General features: G+C 42.7%; 1 protein-coding gene across 1 annotated transcript; it reads left to right on the top strand.

The window, feature by feature from the left end:
- Positions 1-7,230: 7,230 nt before the first annotated feature.
- Positions 7,231-23,189, top strand: LOC129821567 (interferon-induced GTP-binding protein Mx-like). The gene is made up of 9 exons (XM_055879227.1): positions 7,231-7,337; positions 11,545-14,195; positions 14,351-14,385; positions 14,676-14,857; positions 15,436-15,573; positions 21,848-22,002; positions 22,439-22,577; positions 22,666-22,878; positions 23,161-23,189. The coding sequence occupies exons 3-9, from the start codon at positions 14,363-14,365 to the stop codon at positions 23,187-23,189; spliced, it is 879 nt and encodes a 292-aa protein (XP_055735202.1). The 5' UTR covers positions 7,231-7,337; positions 11,545-14,195; positions 14,351-14,362.
- The last annotated feature ends 1,716 nt before the right edge of the window (positions 23,190-24,905 follow it).

The following is a 24,905-nucleotide window of genomic DNA, read 5'->3' as shown; positions in this document are numbered from 1 at the left end:
ACATTACCCATGTCACACCCTGACCTAACTAAAATAATAAAGAAAACAAAGAATAATAAGGCCAGGGCGTGACATAACCCCCCCCTTGAGGCGCGAACTCCGGGCGCACCATACACAGTCTAGGGGAGGGTCTGGGTGGGCTTCCATCCACGGTGGCGGCTCCGGCTCTGGTCGCGGTCCCCACGTCACCACATTACCTAAACACCTCCTAGGCTTCCTCCAAACGACCCCCCTCCACATTAACCCCATTGCATTAAGGGGCAGTTCCGGACTAAGGGACAGCTCCGGACTAAGGGCCAGTACCAGGGTAAGGGACAGTACCAGGATCAGGGGCAGTACCAGGGTAAGGGGCAGTACCAGGGTAAGGGGCAGCACCAGGGTAAGGGGCAGCACCAGGGTAAGGGGCAGCTCCAGGGTAAGGGGCAGCTCCAGGGTAAGGGGCAGCTCCGGACTGAGGAATGGCAGCTCCGGACTGAGGGACTGCCCATGGCTGGCTGACAGATCTGGCTGCTCATGGCTGGCTAACGGATCTGGCTGCTCATGGCTGGCTAACTGATCTGGCTGCTCATGGCTGGCTGACGGATCTGGCTGCTCATGACTGGCTGACGGATCTGGCTGCTCATGGCTGGCTGACGGATCTGGCTGCTCATGGCTGGCTGACTGATCTGGCTGCTCATGGCTAGCTGACGGATCTGGCTGCTCATGGCTAGCTGACGGATCTGGCTGCTCATGGCTAGCTGACGGATCTGGCTGCTCATGGCTAGCTGACGGATCTGGCTGCTCATGGCTAGCTGACGGATCTGGCTGCTCATGGCTAGCTGACGGATCTGGCTGCTCATGGCTAGCTGACGGATCTGGCTGCTCATGGCTAGCTGACGGATCTGGCTGCACATGGCTAGCTGACGGATCTGGCTGCTCATGGCTAGCTGACGGATCTGGCTGCTCATGGCTGGCTGACTGATCTGGCTGCTCCTGTCTGGTTGGCGGCTCTGGCAGATCCTGTCTGGTTGGCGGCTCTGGCAGATCCTGTCTGGTTGGCGGCTCTGGCAGATCCTGTCTGACGGACGGCTCTAGCGGCTCCTGTCTGGCTGGCGGCTCTAGCGGCTCCTGTCTGGCGGACGGCTCAGTGGGCTCATGGCAGACGGGCGGCTTTGCAGGCTCATGGCAGACGGGCGGCTTTGCAGGCTCATTGCAGACGGATGGCTCAGATGGCGCTGGGGAGACGGATGGCTCAGATGGCGCTGGGGAGACGGATGGCTCAGATGGCGCTTGGCAGACGGGCAGTTCAGTCATTGCTGTGCAGACGGCAGACTCCTGCCGGCTGAGGCGCACTGTAGGCCTGGTGCGTGGTGCCGGGACTGGTGGCACCGGGCTGGGGACACGCATCTCAGGGCTAGTGCGGGGAGCAGGAACAGGGCATACTGGACCCTGGGAACGCACATTAGGCCTAGTGCGTGGGGCCGGAACTGGTGGTACCGGACTAGGGACACGCATCTCAGGGCTAATGCGGGGAACAGCAACAGGATGCACAGGACTCTGGAAACGCACAAGAGGCTTAGTGCGTGGTGCCGGAATTGGTGGTACCGGGCTGGAGACACGCACCATAGGACGAGTGCGTGGAGGAGGAACAGGGCTCTGGAGACACACTGGAAGCCTGTTACGTGGTGTATGTACTGGTGGCACTGAACTGGGGCGGGAAGGTGGCGCCGGAAATACCGGACCGTGCAGGCGTATTGGCTCCCTTGAGCATTGAGCCTGACCAACCTTACCTGGTTGAATGCTCCCCGTTGCCCGACCAGTGCGGGGAGGTGGAATAACCCGCGAACCGGGGACACCATGCGTAAGGCTGGTGCCATGTAAACCGGCCCGAGGAGACGCACTGGTGGCCAGATATGTAGGGCCGGCTTCATGACATCCGGCTCAATACTCAATCTAGCCCTGCCAGTGCGGGGAGGTGGAATAACCCGCACCGGGCTATGCACACGTACAGGAGACACCGTGCGCTCTACTGCGTAACACGGTGTCTGCCCGTACTCTCGCTCTCCACGGTAATTACAGGGAGTAGGCGCAGGTTTCCTACCTGACTTCGCCACTCTCCCTTTAAGCCCCCCCCAAAGAAATTTTTTGGGTTTTCCCACAGGCTTCCTACCGCTTCGTCGTGCTGCCTCCATTCGCCGGTATCCCTCCTCGCACTGCGCCAGAGAATCCCAGGCGGGCTCCGGCACTCTCCCTGGGTTGATCGCCCACCTGTCGATCTCCTCCCACGTAGTGTAGCCCAGATCCTTTGTAGGTTCCTTTTCCTGTCTCCGAGCTAGCTCCTCATATCGCCACCTCTCTGCTTTCGCTGCCTCCAGCTCAGCTTTGGGGCGGTTATATTCTCCTGGTACCTCCCGGTCTAAAATTTCCTCCCATGTCCATGAATCCTTGTATTTCTCCTGTTGCCGCTGGTCATGCCGCTTGGTCCTATGGTGGGTAATTCTGTCACGATCGTGTGGAGGATTTACGGACCAAAATGCAGCAGTTGGAAAATAAGCCATCTTCTTTTATTAAACAACACGAAGATGAACACGACACAAAACACTTTAACAAAACAACAAAACGACCGTGAAGCTACAAACGTTGTGCACATACATAAAGGCTACAAACGTTCTACATAGACAATTACCCACACCTAATGAGAGCCTATGGCTACCCTAAATAAGGCTCCCAATCAGAGACAACCGAAATCAGCTGTCTCTAATTGGGAACTCATTCAGGTAACCATAGACTCTTCTAGATCACTCACCAACATAGACAACGCTAGACATCTACACTCAACACAAAACCATATATTACACCCCATAACCCCTTTACCAAATAAACACCCAAAACCAACAAAACATAAACATTACCCATGTCACACCCTGACCTAACTAAAATAATAAAGAAAACAAAGAATAATAAGGCCAGGGCGTGACAGTTTTGCTTTATCTTGGCCAGGTCACAGTTGTAAATGAGAACTTGTTCTCATCTAGCTTACCTGGTTGAATAAAGGCGAAATAAAAAATTAAAACAATACTATGTGGGAATATCTTATGTCCGTCCTACATGTAGTGTTGGTCATGGGATATTCCTCAACTGCATATATCATAAATTGCTATTGCAAATAGAAGTATTATGTTCAACAACTGACATGTTCCGATATTATTTTGACAAACACACTTTGGTGCTTACAATTCATTCTCTATTGTCATAGATTTGGTGGGCACTGTCATCTGTGATCTTTGTGATATAACTTTCTTTAAGCACTGATGAAACTGTCACTTCATATTTTTTTCTTAAAGTCTACAAACGCTCTACAGTCATGGCCAAACGTTTTGAGAAGGACTCAAATATTAATTTCCAAAAAGTTTGATGCTTCAGTGTCTTTAGATATTTTTGTCAGATGTTACTATGGAAAACTGAAGTATAATTACAAGCATTTCATAAGTGTCAAAGGCTTTTATTGACAATTACATGAAGTTGATGCAAAGAGTCAATATTAGCAGTGTTGACACTTCTTTTTCAAGACCTCTGCAATCCGCCCTGGTATGCTGTCAATTAACTTCTGGGCCATATCCTGACTGATGGCAGCCCATTCATGCATAATCAATGCTTGGAGTTTGTCAGAATTTGTGGGATTTTGTTTGTCCACCAGCCTCTTGAGGATTGACCACAAATTCTCAATGGGATTAAGGTCTGGGGAGTTTCCTGGCCATGGGCCCAACATATCTATGTTTTGTTCCCCGAGCCACTTAGTTATCACTTTTGCCTTATGGCAAGGTGCTCCATCATGCTGGAAAAAGCATTGTTCATCACCAAACTGTTCCTGGATGGTTGGGAGAAGTTGCTCTCGAGGATGTGTTGGTACCATTCTTTATTCATGGCTGTGTTCTTAGGCAAAATTGTGAGTGAGCCCACTCCCTTGGCTGAGAAGCAACCCCACACATGAAGGATGCTTTACTGTTGGCATGACACAGGACTGATGGTAGCACTCACCTTGTCTTCTCCGGACAAGCTTTTTCCGGATGACCCAAACAATCGGAAAGGGGATTCATCAGAGAAAATGGCAGTATCCCGGTCCTCAGCAGTCCAATCCCTGTACCTTTTGCAGTATATCAGTCTGTCCCTGATGTTTATCCTGGAGAGAAGTGGCTTCTTTGCTGCCCTTCTTGACACCAGGCCATCCTCCAAAAGTATTTGCCTCACTGTGCGTGCAGATGCACTCACACCTGCCTGCTGCCATTCCTGAGCATGCTCTGTACTGGTGGTGCCCCGATCCCGCAGCTGAATCAACTTTAGGAGACGGTCCTGGCGCTTGCTGGATTTTCTTTGGCGCCCTGAAGCCTTCTTCACAACAATTGAACCGCTCTCCTTGAAGTTCTTGATGATCCGATAAATGGTTGATTTAGGTGCAATCTTACTGGCAGCAATATCCTTGCCTGTGAAGCCCTTTTTGTGCAAAGCAATGATGATGGCACGTGTTTCCTTGCAGGTAACCAATGGATGACAGAGGAAGAACAATGATTCCAAGCACCACCCTTCTTTTGAAGCTTCCTGTCTGTTATTCGAACTCAATCAGCATGACAGAGTGATCTCCAGCCTTGTCCTCGTCAACACTCACACCTGGGTTAATGAGAGAATCACTGACATGATGTCAGCTGGTCTTTTTGTGGCATGGCTGAAATGCAGTGTAACTGTTTTATTTGCATGTCAAATAGGGACTTTGCAATGAATTGCAATTCATCTGATCACTCTTCATAACATTCTGCAGTATATGCAAATTACCATCATACAAACTGAGGCAGCAGACTTTGTGAAAATTAATATTTGTGTCATTTTCAAAACGTTTGGCCACGACTGTACATTTATTCATTCTGTGATAGGATTGGATCCTATATTCTACTTTAATTGTCTTGTAAATGGTTCAGTGCCTATAATTTAGGCTGTCTGTAGAATAGGGCATAAAGGAAATTACTTCTACTAATAAATTACTACTAGATTATAGTGATAAGGAAAACAACAAATGTGGCTTATGTATTCATTTGCCTATAATTAATCATAATTCCATTATTTTTACATAAAAAAGAGAATACTTCAAAATGAGAAGATCCTGCCATGGAAAAGACGACTGGGCGGACATAAAGGGTAAAGGAGGGGAAATAACTCACACCCTGCAGTAGGACACCTTCAGCTGTGGGGTCTTTGTAATGCAGGTTTGATAGATATTTTCAATAATGAATGGTTAGCTGTTATGTGACAATTAGGTAAAAAACGATATTACATTTTTTTGTGTAGATGGCCAAGAAAGTTCTACAGAACTTCCCCAACATCCCATCCCCTGTGCCTAGGATTGAAGACAAAAGAGTTCAACAGAGTAAAGAACACAAACTGGAAGTGCGGTCTTTGTTGTTGAAAATGTATGCTATACCCCATCCACACTGAAAAGGCTCTGACATGTACATCAACCAGGGATAAAGAGAAAGTTAACACGGTGAAATGTTTCATACTTAATTGAAGTTAAGTGTCTGTTGACATGTTGGAAAAGATTAAAGGTCTACAATTTGTTTAATTTGTCAATATTATATTTTTATTAGTTGATTTACTGGCCACCATTACTGTGGTTACATGTTCAGTATATGTATTGACCAGCAAACCCACTGCAGCCTACCTCACCATCTCACTCTCCATCCCTGCTTTGGACAATTAATAGCATGACTCTCGTACTTTGCCCTTTTCCTTTATGGTTGATATTAACGACGAAAGGAGAAATTATCTGTCTCTCTCCTATTATTTTAAATACTGTGGGGGAAAAACTGGGAAAATAAGTACTTAGAACTACCAAATATTGTAGATAAATATTAAAGAAAAGTGTAAACACAACACTGGACTGAACCCCCTAATTGTCAAACTAATAAAAATGTACAACAATATAGAAGATACATGACTAGAGTTTATGCAATATGGGTGTATATCCACTGCACACTTCTTAGGTGTGTAATTGACATGACCAGGGAGCTATTGCAAATGTGAACTATGAAAAAGGTATATTACACCGCATGATTTTACAGTACACAAACAAGAGTGTGCAATATAGAAGGGTAGTCAGCGGACATTAGGTCACATGACCAAGGAGCTATTGAAATTCTACATTTTGAAAAATTCTTGGAAAACCATGTGAGATGTAAATGGACAAACTAAAGGGTGTGCAATGTATAGGCCCACTGAGTGGACATTCTGGACCTTGTTTGAAGTCACCAGATCACATGACCAAGGAGCTATTGAAATTATACATTTTGAAAAATTATTGGAAAACCATGAGATGAAAATGGACAAACTAAAGGGTGTGCAATGTGTGTTTATGCCATCGCATTAGCTACAACCAGTTTTGAAAGTGTTTGGAGTAATGGTTAAAGAGCTATTGAAATTTGATAAATGTGATTTGTCACTATGTTGACGGTCCCTAACTGCTGTTGGTGGACATAAGGAAAACTACAGGCGAATATCTGTCGAATATCCAACCTGAAACTATCTTTACCTCTGTGTTGAATATCCAACTTGAAACTATCTTTACCTCGGTGTTGAATATCCGACCTGAAACTGTCTTTACCTCGGTGTTGAATATCCAACCTGAAAGTGTCTTTACCTCGGTATTGAATATCCAACCTGAAACTGTCTTTACCTCGGTGTTGAATATCCAACCTGAAACTATCTTTACCTCGGTGTTGAATATCCAACCTGAAAGTGTCTTTACCTCGGTGTTGAATATCCAACCTGAAACTGTCTTTACCTCGGTGTTGAATATCCAACCTGAAAGTGTCTTTACCTCGGTGTTGAATATCCAACCTGAAACTGTCTTTACCTCGGTGTTGAATATCCAACCTGAAACTATCTTTACCTCGGTGTTGAATATCCAACCTGAAACTGTCTGTACCTCGGTGATCAAAACTCGTTTCGTAATAGATATCATCAATTTTCTGGATACGATTAAGATCAGTCTTTTTTTGTAATTTTCCGTGATCCCCCTCCCAAATAGTCAGATGCCATCACGTATCTTTCTCATGTCAGTCAGTCATGCGCGAGGTTCTACCTTGTCTAAATAACTCTGTAAAGAGAAGGGCGGGCTGTATGTTGTTCCCGCTGCTCTGATTGGATAGAGTGAAGCTGTATTTCTCCATCCACTGGCTTCATAATTTCACCCAATCAGTTTTCAGTCAGATCATTTAGGTTCCTGCTGCCTGCTACTATGATAAAACACATGGCGAGGACGTTTGCTATCAAGCTATCAATGTGCTTAATATCTAACAAGTGGGGCAAAGGTAAGGAAAAAAATATCAAACGCTGATGTGCATTCTGACTGTAAAAGCAAATTTGGCTGCAAGTTGAGGACACACTCATCCCTCAGCGCTGGGCTCCTAGTCTGCAGCTTTTTGTTTAAGTGTGCAGGGAGGTATTCTGCCAACATCTATTTAGGCATATTGAAAAACCTCAGTTTTTTTTCCGATCACGACTATCAGCCGATCCAATCCGACTATCAACTGTTAATTTACGGAGATGATTATGAGCCATGTTGTCACACCCCTAGTGTCACGATCGTGTTGACATGAACGAGAGGACCAAGGCGCAACATGATTTGAATACATCTTCTTTTTTAATAGCAACGACGAAGATGAACACTACACACTTATACAACACTAACGAAAACAACAAACGATCATGAAAACTTCAAACGTAAGTGCACACACAAACTACTTACGTCGAACTTAACAGATACACAAACAATGACCCACAAACAGCTAAAGCCTATGGCAGCCTTAAATATGGCTCCCAATTAGAGACAACCGAAATCAGCTGTCTCTAATTGAGAACCCATTCCGGCCACCATAGACTTTCCTAGAACTACACCCAACATAGACACAGCTAGACACATACACTCAACACCAAACCATAAACTACACCAAACACCCCCTCTACCATATAATACCCCAAAATACACACATACCCCATGTCACACCCTGACCTAACTAAAATAATAAATAAAACAAATAATACTAAGGCCAGGGCGTGACACCTAGTTTAAATGTGCTTTTAACCAGTTCAGGAACTGAGCCAAAGCTGACATTTTAGCACCAGAATCGGCCGATAAAAAACATTTATATTAAATATAGGTAGTAATTGTAATATATGGAGCTCTACACCTTTAATGATAGTCCATAACTCCCTTGTGTTTAACAGCCAATCAGTATCACTTTGAGGTTGAAGGTCAAGGGGATATGTAAATGAGCAGTTTGAAGTGTGTCTGTGTGCACGGTGTTAATCGTTACCCTGCTTCAGATACAGAGCTAAAAGTAATAGTACCTCAGGTTCCATTGTCAAGTTAATTCTACCACGCAATCTAGAGCACGAAAGTAATATTATATCAAATGTAGATATTTAATCACTGGCCCGCACTGTCAGTGGAATATTTTTTTTAAAATTTTCTTACAAGTTAATTAAAAATGAAAAGCTGAAATTTTTTGAGTCAAGTATTCAACCCCTTTGTTATGTCTAGCCTCAATAACTTCAAGAGTAAAAATGTGCTTAACACGTCACATAATAAGTTGTGATAATAGTGTTTTTTAATGACTACAAGATCTCTGTACCCCAACATTACAATTATCTGTAAGGTCCCTCCGGAGCAATGTAATTCTAGCACAGATTCAACCATAACGACCAGGGAGGTTTCCCAATGCCTCGCAAGAAGGGCAACTATTAGTAGATGGGTAAATAAAATAAAAAAAAGAACCATATAATATCCCTGTGATCATGGTGAAGTTATTACATTTACATTACATTACATTTTAGTCATTTAGCAGACGCTCTTATCCAGAGCGACTTACAGTAGAGTGCATACATTTTATTACATTTTTTACATGCTGAGACAAGGATATCCCTACCGGCCAAACCCTCCCTAACCCAGACGACGCTATGCCAATTGTGCGTCGCCCCACGGACCTCCCGGTTGCGGCTGGATGCGACAGAGCCTGAGCGCGAACCCAGCCCAGCCTGGGCGCGAACCCAGAGACTCTGGTGGGCGATGCAGTGCCCTAGACCACTGCGCCACCCGAGAGGCCCCACTTTGGATGGTGTATCAATACACCCAGTTACTACAAAGATACAGGTGTCCTTCCTAACTTAGTTGCCGGAGAGGAATGAAACTGCTCAGAGATTTTACAATGAGGCCAATGGTGACTTTGTCAATTAGGTTAGTATTGTGGAGTAAGTACAATGCTGTTGATCCATTCTCAGTTTTCTCTTCTCACCACCATTAAACTCTGTAACTGTTTTAAAGTCACCATTGGCTTCATTGTAAAATGGGAGAGTTGACCTGGTTAAAACGTCTTAACCTGTTTGGGGTGCAAGCCCGACCTCGGACCGAAAATGACAACAGCTGCAGAGCGCGAAATTCAAAATCTATTTTTTTAAAATATTTAACTTTTACACATTAACAAGTCCAATACAGCATTTGAAAGATAAACATCTTGTCAATCCAGCCAACATGTCCGATTTTTTAAATGTTTTACAGAGAAAACACCACATATATTTATGTTAGCTCACCACCAAATACAAAAGTGGACAGACACGTATGAATTATGATTATGAAGTATGAATTATGATTGAAGTAGCATGCACAACCAACCGAAATAAACTAAAACCAACCTAAAGAGCCCAGAAAAAACGACCTCAGATGACAGTCATATAACATGTTACACAATAAATCTATGTTTTGTTCATAAAAAGTGCATATTTTAGCTATAAATCTGTTTTACATTGATGCTACCCAAAAATGCTAACACATAGCTAGAGTCTGAATCCAGCCGGGAGTAGCCAGAGAAAATACATACACCAACGTCGGCTACTAATTACACCTCATAAAACATTTCAGAAAAACATATGGTGGATAACTAATGAAAGACAGATATCTTGTGAATACAGACAACATTTCCGATTTTTGAAGTGTTTTACAGCGAAAACACAATATATCGTTATATTAGCTAACATCATAAGCTAGCATAAGGCAGCATTGATTCTAGTCAAGCGCTAGCCTAGCATAGTTAGCAGCGTTAGCATTCAACAGTTCGACATATATATGAAAAAGCATCCCAAATTGGGTCTTATCTTTCTTGGTACTCCATCAGAATGTTGTAACGGGGTCCAATGTCCAGTAGAGTCTTTAGTTGGGTTCCAGAACGAAGGATTCCCCTCTTTGGTTAGCTAGCACGGTAGCATTGCTGCGCCAGAAAGCGTTTCTTCAAAAAATTCTTCCGTCGTTTCACATCTAAAGTCCAGAATAAATTGCAATAATATAATTAAAGTATATTGAAAAAACAACCTTTAGGATGATTTTGTGACATGTAGCAAATAATATCGTAGTCAGGCATCATATTCAAAGTTATCTACCTTGTTCCAGAAGCCGAGATCAAATTATCCTTCGCGCCCGGATTTTTATTTTAACTGCGCATGTCTCACAAGAAGTTCTGTTATTCAGTCCAGGGACGAGATATTCGACCCCTTTCAATTCTCACTTCCGCATTACAGTCTGAGGTACGCCTCTGACGTGTCCCTATGGTCCCAAGTCAAATGGCCTTTTATAGAGAAGGTCTTAAAGAGACACATCGCATTTTGGGAAACTCAATTCGGCTGGGAAAATGGCTGTAAAAATATTTCTGTTCGACTTAGAGAAACAATTCAAACCTTTTTAGAAACTACAGACTGTTATCTATCCAACAGTAGTAAATATATGCATATTGGAAAATAAAAAGTTTCTTAGGAGGCCGTTTGAAAATGTGCACACATTTTCCAGTTTTTTCAATATTCAGCGTGCAGCCAGAACAGGTTAAGGCTAGGGGGCACTATTTTCACGTCCGGATGAAAAGTGTGCCCAAAGTAAACTGCCTGCTACTCAGGCCCAGAAGCTAGGATCTGCATATACTTGGTAGATTTGGATAGAAAACACTCTACACTTTCTAAAACCGTTAAAAGTATGTCTGTGAGTATAAACAGAACTTATTTGGCAGGCAAAACCCCGAGGACAAACCATCTAGGACATTTTCTTTTGAGGTCACTCTCTTTTCAATGAGTTTTCTATGTGGATCTAGATTTCTGTGGCACTTTGTTGCAGTTCCTATTGATTCCACGAGATGTCAACAGTCTTTAGAAATTGGTTGATGTTTTTCCTTTGAGAAATTAAGAAGTAGGGCTGTTCAGAATGAGGGTCGAGTCAAGTGTACTGTTGTGGTTGGGGCGCACGACCTGAAAGCTCGCTCCACTTTGTTTTCGTCCGGTATTGAATACAGTTTATCCCGTCTTAACAAAATAAAAACTCTCTTATAAAATCAAATCAGTATTTCCATTCAAAACTGGGTAGGTATGGGTTTTGTCTTATTTTTATCGTCTTCTTTTCTATTTTTTCTTCACCAACACTGATAACGTCTCTCCCTCTTTTTTTCAACGTCTCTCCCTCTTTTTTCAACGTCTCTTTCCCAGGCCTCCTGTTAAGAAAGACGTAGTAGGGACTGAAGCTACCGTCTCATCGTGAAGGTACAGTTGAAGTCGAAAGTTTAAATACGTCTTAACCAAATACATTTAAAATCTGTTTTTCACAATTCCTGACATAGTAAAAAATTCCCTGTTTTAGGACTTATAGCTTAACTAGCTACCTTATTGGTCAAAACTTAAACTAAAAAGTAAAACAACCTATTCACTTGTGCATTAAATAAATAGTTATTCAAAAGAAATGCTAACGAAAATGTTAACGACATTCGAATTCACGAGCCCTTTTAAATCTAATACCAATTAATTATTACAAATAAATTTTAAACTTGTTTCCAACAAGGGTATTACAGAATCAATTTGCAAAAATTTCAACATTTCAAAAATGCATTTTCAATTGTATCAATCTCCAAATTTAATTTCAGTTTCGTTGTGGACTTTTTTCCATAACAGAAGCACGCGAGGGAGATCCATAACTTCCATTTCAGAAAGCGATCTTCTGTCAGATGTGAATGAAAAGCAGGCTAATGTGGTCAACACTCTATTGAAAGCAAAGCAAATCTGCTGTGGTTTTGAGATAAATAGATGCACAATTTACTTTTGTAAAAGCGTTCAGTGTAAATTAAGTTTGATGATTTTAGTTGAATGATGATGTAAGGATTAGAATGATTTCGGCTTTTATTTGAGGAGAGAACTATGAGGGTGCATCTAGTGATGACAGTTCTTTAACAGTATTTTTATGGTAGTTAAATAACTACAGTAAATAACCAAAAGTATATTGACACCTCCTCGTCAAACATCTCATTCCAAAATCATGGGCATTAACACGAAGTTTATCCCCTCTTTGCTGCTGTAACAGTCTCCACTCTTCTGGGATGACTTTCCACTAGTTGTTGAGAACAATGCTGCAGCGACTTTCTTCCATTCAGTCACAAAAGCATTAATCAGGTCGTGCACTGATGTTGGGTGATTAGGCCTGGCTCGCAGTCGGCATTCCTATTCATCCCAAAGTGTTCGATGGGGTTGAGGTCAGGGTTCTCTGTAGGCCAATCAAGTTCTTCCACACCGATCTAAACAAACCATTTCTGTATGGACCTCACTTTGTGCACGGGGGCATTGTCATGCTGAAACAGGAAAGGGAGACAAAGTTGGAAACCCAGAATCATCTAAAATGTCATTGTACACTGTAACGTTAAGATTTCCCTTCACTGGAGCTAAGTGGCCTAGCCCAAACCATGAAAAACAGCCCCAGACCATTATTCCTCCTCCACCAAACTTTACACTTGGCACTATGCATTAGGGCAGGTAGCGTTTTCCTGGCATCCGCCAAACCCAGATTCATGCGTCGGACTGCCAGATGGTAGTGTGATTCATCACTCCAGAGAACGCGTTTCCACTGCTCCAGAGTCTGATGACGGAAAGCTTTACACCACTCCAGCCGATGCAACCACTTTGCGGCTGATCTGTTGTTGCTTCCACTGTCGTGGTATTTATTTTGTCTGATCAGAATGACGTATCCACTCACTGACGAGGTGTGTCCCTAACCGGCTCCGTTTTAGTCAGATTGTGGGCTAACCTGAGCCACGTCTAACGGAACCCCTGCACACAGTTTAACCTCTGTCTCCCAGGAGCAATCAGCAAGCAGAGTTAGAATCCCATCCTCGTCACCAATTATCGTGGTAATTCTAACCAAAAGGAGAGAGACAGTATTCTTCAAAACAACTTTACTATAAGATTTGCACAAACAAAGCAATCAATAACAACCACTCAACAGTGCATTGTCAGGAAAGCCCAACGAACAGAGTTGTCTCTCTCTCCTCTTATAGAAAAAGTACAACCTATTTTGTCTATGTGGCCGTTTAGCAGATGGGTCGGTACAGGGACGGAACATGGTGTGTAAATGCTGATTTACCTTGTCTGTGCAGATTAAGATAGCTGACGTTGCCACCAATGTCCTTCCTGCATGTTTCCACCCATCTACGTTCCTGTAGATTGAGAAAACAGGATGTCACATACTGAGGTCGCACCTAAACGGCTCTTATCGGTACGCCCAGACTAATGACTAAGTTACATTAACAATCCTGTATCAGCAAAAAATACTAACATATAACAATGGACAATTCTCAGGGTAAAAACAGCATAGTAGGTCTGTTTAAACAGTATTGTAGGTAATTCAATATTTTCCTAAGCAAAACATTTACAGTTGACCAGAGCTGAAACTTTAAGAACTGACTTGTTGGAATGGTGGCATCCTATGACCGTGCCACGTTGAAAGTCACTGAGATCTTCAGTAAGGCCATTCCTCTGCCAATGTCTGTCTATCGCGATTGCATGGCTGTGTGCTCGATTTTATACACCTGTCAGCAATGGGTGGGGCTGAAATAGCCAAATCCACTAATTTGATGGGGTGTCCGAAAACTTTTGTGTATATATAGTGTACCAAGTTATGCTCCAATAGACATTGACCAAGAGGATAAATACATTCTAATCTAATAGCCTAGTCAAATTTTTAAAATCATATAAGGATTTTACTTACTCAGTTTCTAACCTACAGTTTCATTTTTACTAGATTCTCATCTAGGAACTCAACATCAGGAAGGTGTTCTTAATGTTTGGTATACCCAGTGTTTTACAGTTAGCAAATTGTAAGTACTGAACTGGGCATGTGAGAATGTATCTCCTCTTATGTTTTATTTATGTTATGATTTAGATTATAATAACTTTAGTTCAAAATACAGATGCATTGCTGTTATTCTGTATTGTCATCTAAATGGTTTAGCTTTATTCTCTTTTATTTCAGTGGAAGAGAGACATGTCTGATGATGATGGACCGAGGTGGGACAACATTACTTCAGCCTTCGGTTTTGAAATGATGAAGGCCTCCATTTTCCACTTGTTATTGCACACTTGCAGTACTACTCTGTACTACGCTGTACCACAATACTATAATGCTAATATTCAGACAACAATGGTGATGGTGATTATTTATGCGGTAAATAGTGTGACATTTTGTTACACGTGGTGCAGAATTAAGATTTTTTGTGGGATACATTTTAGCCATGCATGTCTATCATCAAATGATCCATTCATAATGGCATTGTTTTGTACCCCTCACATATCCCCAGGATGTTCCAAGACCAGCTGGCGGAGAAGGTCCGGCCCTTCATAGACTTAGTAGACGACATGAGATCCATCGGGATAGATAAGGAGCTACCACTGCCAGCCATTGCTGTGGTGGGAGACCAGAGTTCAGGAAAGAGCTCTGTGCTTGAGTTTCTTTCTGGGGTGACGCTGCCCAGAGGGACTGGTGAGATTCTGTATTGTTTTCTGAACATACAAAAAACTATTTAAAATCAATATTAGCATTTTAAATGTAATGCCCAAATCACCCAAAGTCTGTGAAAGTGGTTGTGTAACTTAGACATGATTTGGGCATTGACTAGTTTTTGGTTTGAAGGTGCTGAAGTTGGTGATTGATGCCTGTGGCTAGGTAAACAACCCTGAAGCAGGTGTTCACACTGTCCTTGTCCATAGAGGAGGTCAGGAAACAGACAGTACAATAGGACCACAGAGACACGGACATTACTGAAATGTATAGAATCTTCAAATTAACTTGATAACCACAGAAAAACTTTAACTGCAGCAAAATGTTAATTGTACATGTTAATTGTACATGAGTTTTCTAACCATTTAGTCAGACACTGTAAATGTCTGACATGCTTTCAGAACATTAGAGCAACCTTGTTGTCTGTAGCCTGCAGAAGTTATATATTTATCATGAAATCCATGTTCCGATCCATTATTTACTGTACTGTCATATTGTATTGTATTGATTGTTCTGTAATACAGTATAATGATCTGTCATTGGTACTTCCTTGTTTCCAGGTATTGTCACCAGGTGCCCACTGCTACTTAAACTCTGTAATGACAGGACAGTGAAATGGGATGCTGTCATCTCATACGGAGAGAAATACAGACATGAATTTGAAGAACCTTCAGAAGTCGTGAGACACGTTGAACAGGGTGAGATGGGAACAAACACACAGACATATTATTCTATACTGTACATTAACCTGTGGAGGCTCCTCAGAGGAGGAAGGGGAGGACCATCCTCCTCATTGAATTTCAGAAATATTTAAATAGCGAAACATTTAAAAAGTTATATTTTTAAAATAAAACTATACTAAATATATTCACATGACCAAATAATTGATTAAAACACACTTCTTTACAATGAAGGTCAACAGTAGCCTCAACAGCAATCTGTTAGGTAGCACCATTGTGTAGCTGGAACACAGCTAGTTAACATCTTCCACTGGGTATATATATTCCATAATCGATCATTTCAATATGCATTTTTCAAAAAGCATTTATCAAGAAGCATTTTTCAACAGCTAGCCATGCTATCCACCTGGCTACCCCTACCCCGGCCAATAGCTCTGCACCCCCTGCAGCAAACAAGTTAACAAACAGATCACCGACCATTTCGAATCCCACCGTACCTTCTCCACTATGCAATCTGGTTTCAGAGCTGGTCATGGGTGCACCTCGGCCACGCTCAAGGTCCTAAACGACATCATAACCGCCATCGATAAAAGACAATACTGTGCAGCCGTCTTCATCGACCTGGCCAAGGCTTTCGACACTGTCAATGACCGCATTCTTATCGGCAGACTCAATAGCCTTGGTTTCTCAAATGACTGCCTCGCCTGGTTCACCAACTACTTCTCAGATAGAGTTCAGTGTGTCATATCGGAGGGCCTGTTGTCCGGACCTCTGGCAGTCTCTATGCAGGTTCAACAGGGTTCAATTCTCAGGCCGACTCTTTTTTTCTGTATATATCAATGATGTCGCTCTTGCTGCTGGTGATTCTCTGATCCACCTCTACACAGACGACACCATTTTGTATACTACATCTGGCCCTTCTTTGGACACTGTGTTAACAAACCTCCAAAGGAGCTTCAATACCATACAACACTCCTTCCGTGACCTCCAACTGCTTTTAAATCCTAGTATGACTAAATGCATAGTCTTCAACCGATCGCTGCCCTCTCCTGCCCGCCCGCCCAGCATCAATACTCTGGACGGTTCTGACTTAGAATATGTGGACAACTACAAATACCTAGGTGTCTGGTGAGACTGTAAACTCTCCTTCCAGACTCACATTAAGCATCTCCAATCCAAAATTAAATCTAGAATCAGCTTCCATTTTTGCAACAAAGCATCCTTCACTCATGCTGACAAACATTCCCTTGTAAAAATGACTTTCCTACAGATCCTTGACTTCGGCGATGTAATTTACAAAATAGCCTCCAATACAATTTGTCACCAAATATCCCATATGCTACCCACCACTGCAACCTGTCTGCTCTCGTTGGCTGACCCTCGCTACATATTTGCCGCCAAACCCACTGGCCCCAGGTCATCTATACGTCTTTGCTAGGTAAAGCCCCTACTTATCTCAGCTCACTGGTCACCACAGCAACACCCACCCGTAGTACGCGCTCCAGCAGGTATATTTCACTGGTCATCCCCAAATCCAGCACTTCCTTTGGCCACCTTTCCTTCCAGTTCTCTCCAGCCAATGACTGGAAGGAATTGCAAAAATCACTGAAGCTGGATACTTTTGTCTCCCTCTCTAACTTTAAGCATCAGCTGTCAGAGCAGCTTACCAATCACTGTACCTGTACATAGCCATTCTGTAAATAGCACACCCAACTACCTCATCAAATCAAATCAAATCAAAATCAAATTTTATTTGTCACATACACATATTTAGCAGATGGTAATGTGAGTGTAGCAAAATGCTTGTGCTTCTAGTTCCGACAATGCAGTAATAACCAACAAGTAATCTAACCTAACAATTCCACAACTACTACCTTATACACGCAAGTGTAAAGGGATAAAGCATATGTACATAAAGATATATGAATGAGTGATGGTACAGAACGGCATAGGCAAGATGCAGTAGGTGGTATAGAGTACAGTATATACATATGAGATGAGTAATGTAGGGTATATAAACATAAAGTGGCATAGTTTAAAGTGGCTAGTGATACATGTATTACATACAGATGGCAAGATGCAGTAGATGATATAGAGTACAGTATATACATATACATATGAGATGAGTAATGTAGGGTATGTAAACATTATATTAAGTGGCATTGGTTAAAGTGGCTAGTGATACATTTTTAAATACACTTCCATCAATTCCCATTATTAAAGTGGCTGGAGTTGAGTCAGTATGTTGGCAGCAGCCACTAAATGTTAGTGGTGGCTGTTTAACAGTCTGATGGCCTTGAGATAGAAGCTGTTTTTCAGTCTCTCGGTCCCTGCTTTGATGCACCTGTACTGACCTCGCCTTCTGGATGATATCGGGGTGAACAGGCAGTGGCTCGGGTGGTTGTTGTCCTTGATGATCTTTATGGCCTTCCTGTGACATCGGGTGGTGTAGGTGTCCTGGAGGGCAGGTAGTTTGCCCCCGGTGATGCGTTGTGCAGACCTCACTACCCTCTGGAGAGCCTTACGGTTGTGGGCAGAGCAGTTGCCGTACCAGACGGTGATACAGCCCGACAGGATGCTCTCGATTGTGCATCTGTAGAAGTTTGTGAGTGCTTTTGGTGACAAGCCGAATTTCTTCAGCCTCCTGAGGTTGAAGAGGCGCTGCTGCGCCTTCTTCACAACGCTGTCTGTGTGGTTGGACCAATTCAGTTTGTCCGTGATGTGTACGCCGAGGAACTTAAAACTTACTACCCTCTCCACTACTGTCCCGTCGATGTGGATAGGGGGGTGCTCCCTCTGCTGTTTCCTGAAGTCCACAATCATCTCCTTTGTTTTGTTGACGTTGAGTGTGAGGTTATTTTCCTGACACCACACTCCGAGGGCCCTCACCTCCTCTCTGTAGGCCTTCTCGTCGTTGTTGGTAATCAAGCTTACCACTGTAGTGTCGTCCGCAAACTTGATGATTGAGTTGGAGGCGTGCATGGCCACGCAGTCGTGGGTGAACAGGGAGTACAGGAGAGGGCTCAGAACGCACCCTTGTGGGGCCCCAGTGTTGAGGATCAGCAGGGTGGAGATGTTGTTAACTACCCTCACCACCTGGGGGCAGCCCGTCAGGAAGTCCAGTACCCAGTTGCACAGGGCGGGGTCGAGACCCAGGGTCTCGAGCTTGATGACGAGTTTGGAGGGTACTATGGTGTTAAATGGTGAGCTGTAGTCGATGAACAGCATTCTCACATAGGTTTTCCTCTTGTCCAAATGGGTTAGGGCAGTGTGGTTGCGAATGCGTCGTTTATGGACCTATTGGGTCGGTAAACAAATTGGAGTGGGTCTAGGGTGTCAGGTAGGGTGGAGGTGATATGGTCCTTGACTAGTCTCTCAAAGCACTTCATGATGACGGAAGTGAGTGCTACGGGGCGGTAGTCGTTTAGCTCAGTTACCTTAGCTTTCTTGGGAACAGGAACAATGGTGGCCCTCTTGAAGCATGTGGGAACAGCAGACTGGGATAAGGATTGATTGAATATGTCCTTAAGCACACCAGCCAGCTGGTCTGCGCATGCTCTGAGGACGCGGCTGGGAATGCCGTCTGGGCCTGCATCCTTGCGAGGGTTAACACGTTTAAATGTTTTACTCACCTCGGCTGCAGTGAAGGAGAGCCCGCAGGTTTTGGTAGCGGGCCGTGTCAGTGGCACTGTATTGTCCTCAAAGCGAGCAAAAAAGTTATTTAGTCTGTCTGGGAGCAAGACATCCTGGTCCGCGACGGGGCTGGTTTTCTTTTTGTAATCCGTGATTGACTGTAGACCCTGCCACATACCTCTTGTGTCTGAGCTGTTGAATTGCGACTCTACTTTGTCTCTATACTGGGACTTAGCTTGTTTGATTGCCTTGCGGAGGGAATAGCTACACTGTTTGTATTCGGTCATGTTTCCGGTCACCTTGCCCTGGTTAAAAGCAGTGGTTCGCGCTTTCAGTTTCACGCGAATGCTGCCATCAATCCACGGTTTCTGGTTTGGGAATGTTTTAATCGTTGCTGTGGGTACGACATCGTCAATGCACTTTCTAATGAACTCACTCACCGAATCAGCGTATTCGTCAATGTTGTTGTTGGACGCAATGCGGAACATATCCCAATCCACGTGATCGAAGCAGTCTTGAAGTGTGGAGTCAGATTGGTCGGACCAGCGTTGAACAGACCTGAGCGCGGGAGCTTGCTGTTTTAGTTTCTGTTTGTAGGCTGGAAGCAATAAAATGGAGTCGTGGTCAGCTTTTCTGAAAGGAGGGCGGGGGAGAGCCTTATATGCGTCGCGGAAGTTAGTATAACAATGATCCAAGGTTTTACCAGCCCTGGTAGCACAATCGATATGCTGATAGAATTTAGAGAGTTTTGTTTTCAGATTAGCCTTGTTAAAATCCCCAGCTACGATGAATGCAGCCTCAGGGTGTGTGGTTTCCAGTTTACAAAGAGTCAGATAAAGTTAGTTCAGGGCCATCGATGTGTCTGCTATAATGTTATTTATCTTCTTGCTATTTTGCACCCCAGTATCTCGACTTGAACATTCATCTTCTGCACACCTATCACTCCAGTGTTATTGCTAAATTGTAATTATTTCGCCTCAATGGCCTATTTATTGCCTTACCTCCCTAATCTTATACATTTGCACACACTGTACTGAGATTTTTATATTGTGCTATTGACTGTACGTTTGTTTACGTGTAGCTCTGTGTTGTTGTTTTTGTCGCACTGCTTTGCTTTATCTTGGCCAGGTCACAGATGTAAATGAGAATTTGTTCTCAACTGGCCTACCTGGTTAAATAAAGGTGAAATTAAAAAAAATATATATTGACTTCAATACAAAATCTAGGAGGCTCGTCGTTCACACCCCCTTCCATAGACTTACACAGCAATTATGACAACTTCTGGAGGATGTCCTCATACCTATCAGAGCTCTTGCAACATGAACTGACATGTTGTCCATATAATCAAAGGATCAGAGAATGAATCTAGTACAGAAAGCATCATCTACAGCTAGCTAGCACTGCAAGACATAACATGTGGTGAGTAGGTTACTGAAATAGAGAGAAAGACAATAGGAACAGTTTTGAACAAATTACTTTCCTCAAAAAATAAGAAGAAGCAGGAAAGAGAGAGAGTACTAGCTATATTTCATATCTTTTTCAATTTCACTTAATTAGCTAGAGAAGGCCACTAGCTAGTTTAGCCTACTCAGACACCAGGCTCAAACAGAGAGGGATGCTATGTTAGCTACCTGGCTATGGCTATCCAACAAAGGAACTCTTCCAAGTCAAGGTAAGCTTTTAGGTTTTATAAATTGTTAGCCACTGGGGTTCCGCCGGTGTAACTGTTAAACTGCTTGCTGCTGACTGGACACTATACTGCGTGATTGTAGCAAGGTTTACTAACGTGTTAGCTCTAGTAGCTATGTTGACTATGATGATATAATATGGTGACAACGATGTAGCCTGTGTGTAGCGCTGATATGAAGGTTTGGCTTGGAATTTTTTTTCCGTCTGGTCACAGACAGCTGATGTGTTGTGCACTGAAGTCCACTAGCATAGGGTAAAGGTGAGAGGAGGGGAGCACGTAGATGGGAGTAGGAATTAAATATATACAATGATCAAAAACATCATACTGTTTGTATTTGGCTGCTATGAAAGTGAACTGTGATTGCGTGAGATCAGGGGTGTATTCATTCCAACAATTCTGTTGAAAAATGTTTCTTAAATGGAACGAAGCAGGGATAAACACCCCTGAATTTGTCCAATAGAAACTCTTGTTTGCAACTGTTGGACTAATAATTACACCCTAGATCAACTAGATTTAGCAAGAGTGGTGTTGAATGTGTGTCACCTTGATCACCCAAATAATTCTCGACGTCTGCACCTATGTTGTAAACATTCATTCATAGGCGAGGTTGTTGCAACCTCATGAGGTATAGGAAAACCTCAGGTATAGGAAAAATTCCAATATCACATAGTAGCCTAAACCTATTGATGTTACACTGAGCTGTGTGAATGGAATATGAATGACAGTCATCCAATATGCTGTAATGGAAATAAGGCCATGCTCATAAAAAAATAAAATCCTTATCTTAAAACGGTACCTGACCGCCATCGACATGTCTATTATAATTTATCTTGGAAAAGTTTGTATGGTATTTACCACAGACAACTACAGAATACATAATATATTATGATAAGAAAAGTTCTGTCAGGGTATAAGACTGACAAACAAACAAATAATAAACACATCAATATTTTCCCATTAATTTAACAGCTCAGAACTCGTTAGCTGGAAAGGGAGTGGGGATATGTGATGACCTGATCACTCTAAAGATCACATCCTCCACGGTGTGTGACCTCAGTCTGATTGACTTACCAGGGATCGCCAGGGTAGCTGTGAAAGGACAACCAGATGACATTGGAGTCCAAGTAAGTCTGTTGTTAGTGTGTAGCTTTTGGACTTTGTCCAGTACATTGTTTGGTTCTCTCATGACTCTTGGTTCTCATCTTATGATTCACTAATGATTAATTGTTTTAACCAGATGTAAAGACTTTTTACCATAATTACCATAATACCTGAAAGTCAACACACCAGATTCAACCATCATAGCTACCTTGCTAACAATTATGGTAAAATGTCTTTACACTTTTTACCATAATTGTTAGCAAGGTAGCTATGATGGTTGAATCTAGTGTGTTGACTTTGAGGAAGATTGAGCTTCAGAACCATAAAGAACAGAGTGCCCCACACAGGGCGATATCCCGGTAACAAGCGGTCTGATACCCTCTCGAAGATTAATCACATAACTCGATCAAAGGCTTGAATCCTGACTGCTTTGTCACATTCCTCTTCCTTTTTTACTAGATCAAGAATCTCATTATGAAATTCATAAAGAATAAGATAACCATTATTTTGGCGGTGGTACCATGTAATGTTGACATAGCAACAACAGAGGCCCTGAAAATGGCACAAGAAGTGGATCCTGAAGGCACAAGAACTATGGGTAAAGACATTATACAGATTAATGTATTTTTTATAGGGTTTTTATTTATTTTATTCAGTTATCATAATGCTTTTCATTTGTTTTCAAGCCATTCTAACAAAGCCAGACCTAATAGACCCGGGAGCAGAGAAGAATGTGTTGGAAATTGTCCACAATAAAGTCATCGTTCTCAATATGGGCTATGTCATTGTGAAATGTCGTGGTCAGAAGAAAATTGATGAAAATATGTCAATAACCCGTGCGATTGAGGAGGAGTTGGAGAACATTATAATGCTGTTATATTTATTTTCTGGACAGTGCGGTTACTCTTACACCTGTGTTGCAAATCTGACCAATCCAAATGGCAGAGGATGTGCAACAGAACTGATCCCTTTACACCAGGTACCATTGCTCAAATTCTCTATAGGACATTCTACTGACAATATACCAAACCATGACAATAACACTACTGTGCAACAGTATGGCTTCCAACCCAACATCATACATTTTTATAGACATTTTGTAGAGAAGAAGTTTACGAAGCTGAAAGATGGGAAGATGAAAGATGTACTCACCTGAATGAGGTACTTTCTCTTCTCTTCAGGTTCCATTGGAGGCCCGCCCTCTATTTGACTCAATAAATGCTTTACCTCCCCTGGTCAAACCAGTTCAGAGTCCAGGAGGTACAGAGTGGCAGGCAGGCTTGAGGTCAGGCCAGGGGGTAATGGTCAGGCGGGCAGGTACAGAGTCCAGAAAACAGGCAAGGTGCAAAAACCGGGGGGACTGGCAAAAGAGAATAGAAGCAGGAGTACGAGAAAACTGCTGGTTGACTTGAAAAACATACAAGACAAACTGGGACAGGAAACACAGGGATATATACACCAGGGATAATAATCGACACCTGCAGGGGGTGGAGACAATCACAAGACTGGTGAAACAGATCAGGGTGTGACACAAACACAGAATTTCATCACAGATATTGGCCTACACATTTAACACCTGCATTTTTTAAATTAAAACTGTCAAATAGATTTGTCAGTTAACCCTTGGCCTACAATGGTCATGCACCCAGGGATATCTAATTAACATAATAAAAAGTCCCCATCAAAATCAGTCTGTTTAAGTTAGAGAAATGTGCTAAACTAACATATTGAAAAGTTTTTTATGATTATACCAAGGATCATTTAGCCATTTGCTTTTGAATGTTAACTTCTTTGGGACTGGGGGGCAGTATTGAGTAGCTTGGATATAAAGGTGCCCAGAGTAAACTGCTTGCTACTCAGTCCTAAAAGCTAGAATATGCATGTAATTAATAGATTTGGATTGAAAACACTCTGAAGTTTCTAAAACTGTTTGAATGATGTCTGTGAGTATAACAGAACTCATATGTCAGGCAAAAACCTGAGAAGATATTCAAACAAGGAAGTGGGAAATCTGAGGTTTGTAGTTTTTCATGTCATTGCCTATCGAATATACAGTGTTTATGGGGTCATATTGCACTTTCTAAGGCTTCCACTAGATGTCAACAGTATTTAGAACCTTGTTTGATGCTTCTACTGTGAAGGAGGGGGGAATGAGAGCTGTTTGAGTCAGGGATCTGGCAGACTGCCATGAGCTCAGTCTCGTGCGCTCCCGTGAGAGTTAGCCGCATTCCATTGCATTTCTACAGACAAAGGAATTCTCCGGCTGAAACATTATTGAAGATTTATGATAAAAACATCCTAAAGATTGATTCTATACTTTGTTTGTGTCACGATCGTCGTATGAGAGAGACCAAGGTGCAGCGTGGAATGCGTACATTCTCTTTAATGAATGAACACTGAACAAAAACAATTAAATCAGCTAACGAAACGTGAAGCTATACAAATAGTGCAGACAGGCAACTAAACATAGACATTCAAATTCACCTAGATAACCCACCCAAGTCACCTGCACGCCCCAACAAACACAGAGAAAAAAACAGCTTACTATGTTCAGGGAGTGACAGTTTGACATGTTTCTACGAACTGTAATATGACTTTTCGTCTCAACTTTCAACTGGACTTGTCCGCGCCTCCTGAGTTTGGATTTGTGTACTAAACGCGCAAACAAAAATGAGGTATGTGGACATAAATGGTGGACTTTATCGAACAAAACAAACATTTATTGTGGAATTGGGATTCCTGGGAGTGCATTCTGATGAAGATTATCCAAGGTAAGTGAATATTTATAATGCTATTTCTGACTTCTTTTGACTCCACAACATGGCGGATATCTGTATGGCTTGTTTTTGTGTCTGAGCACCGTACTCAGATTATTGCATGGTGAGCTTTTTCCGTAAAGTTTTTTTGAAATCTGACACAGCAGTTG

The sequence above is a fragment of the Salvelinus fontinalis genome, chromosome 23 (genome assembly GCF_029448725.1).
Source record: "Salvelinus fontinalis isolate EN_2023a chromosome 23, ASM2944872v1, whole genome shotgun sequence".
Classification (NCBI taxonomy): domain Eukaryota; kingdom Metazoa; phylum Chordata; class Actinopteri; order Salmoniformes; family Salmonidae; genus Salvelinus; species Salvelinus fontinalis.
Note: the sequence above shows the minus strand (reverse complement) of the source record. Positions and strands in the feature narration are given on the sequence as shown.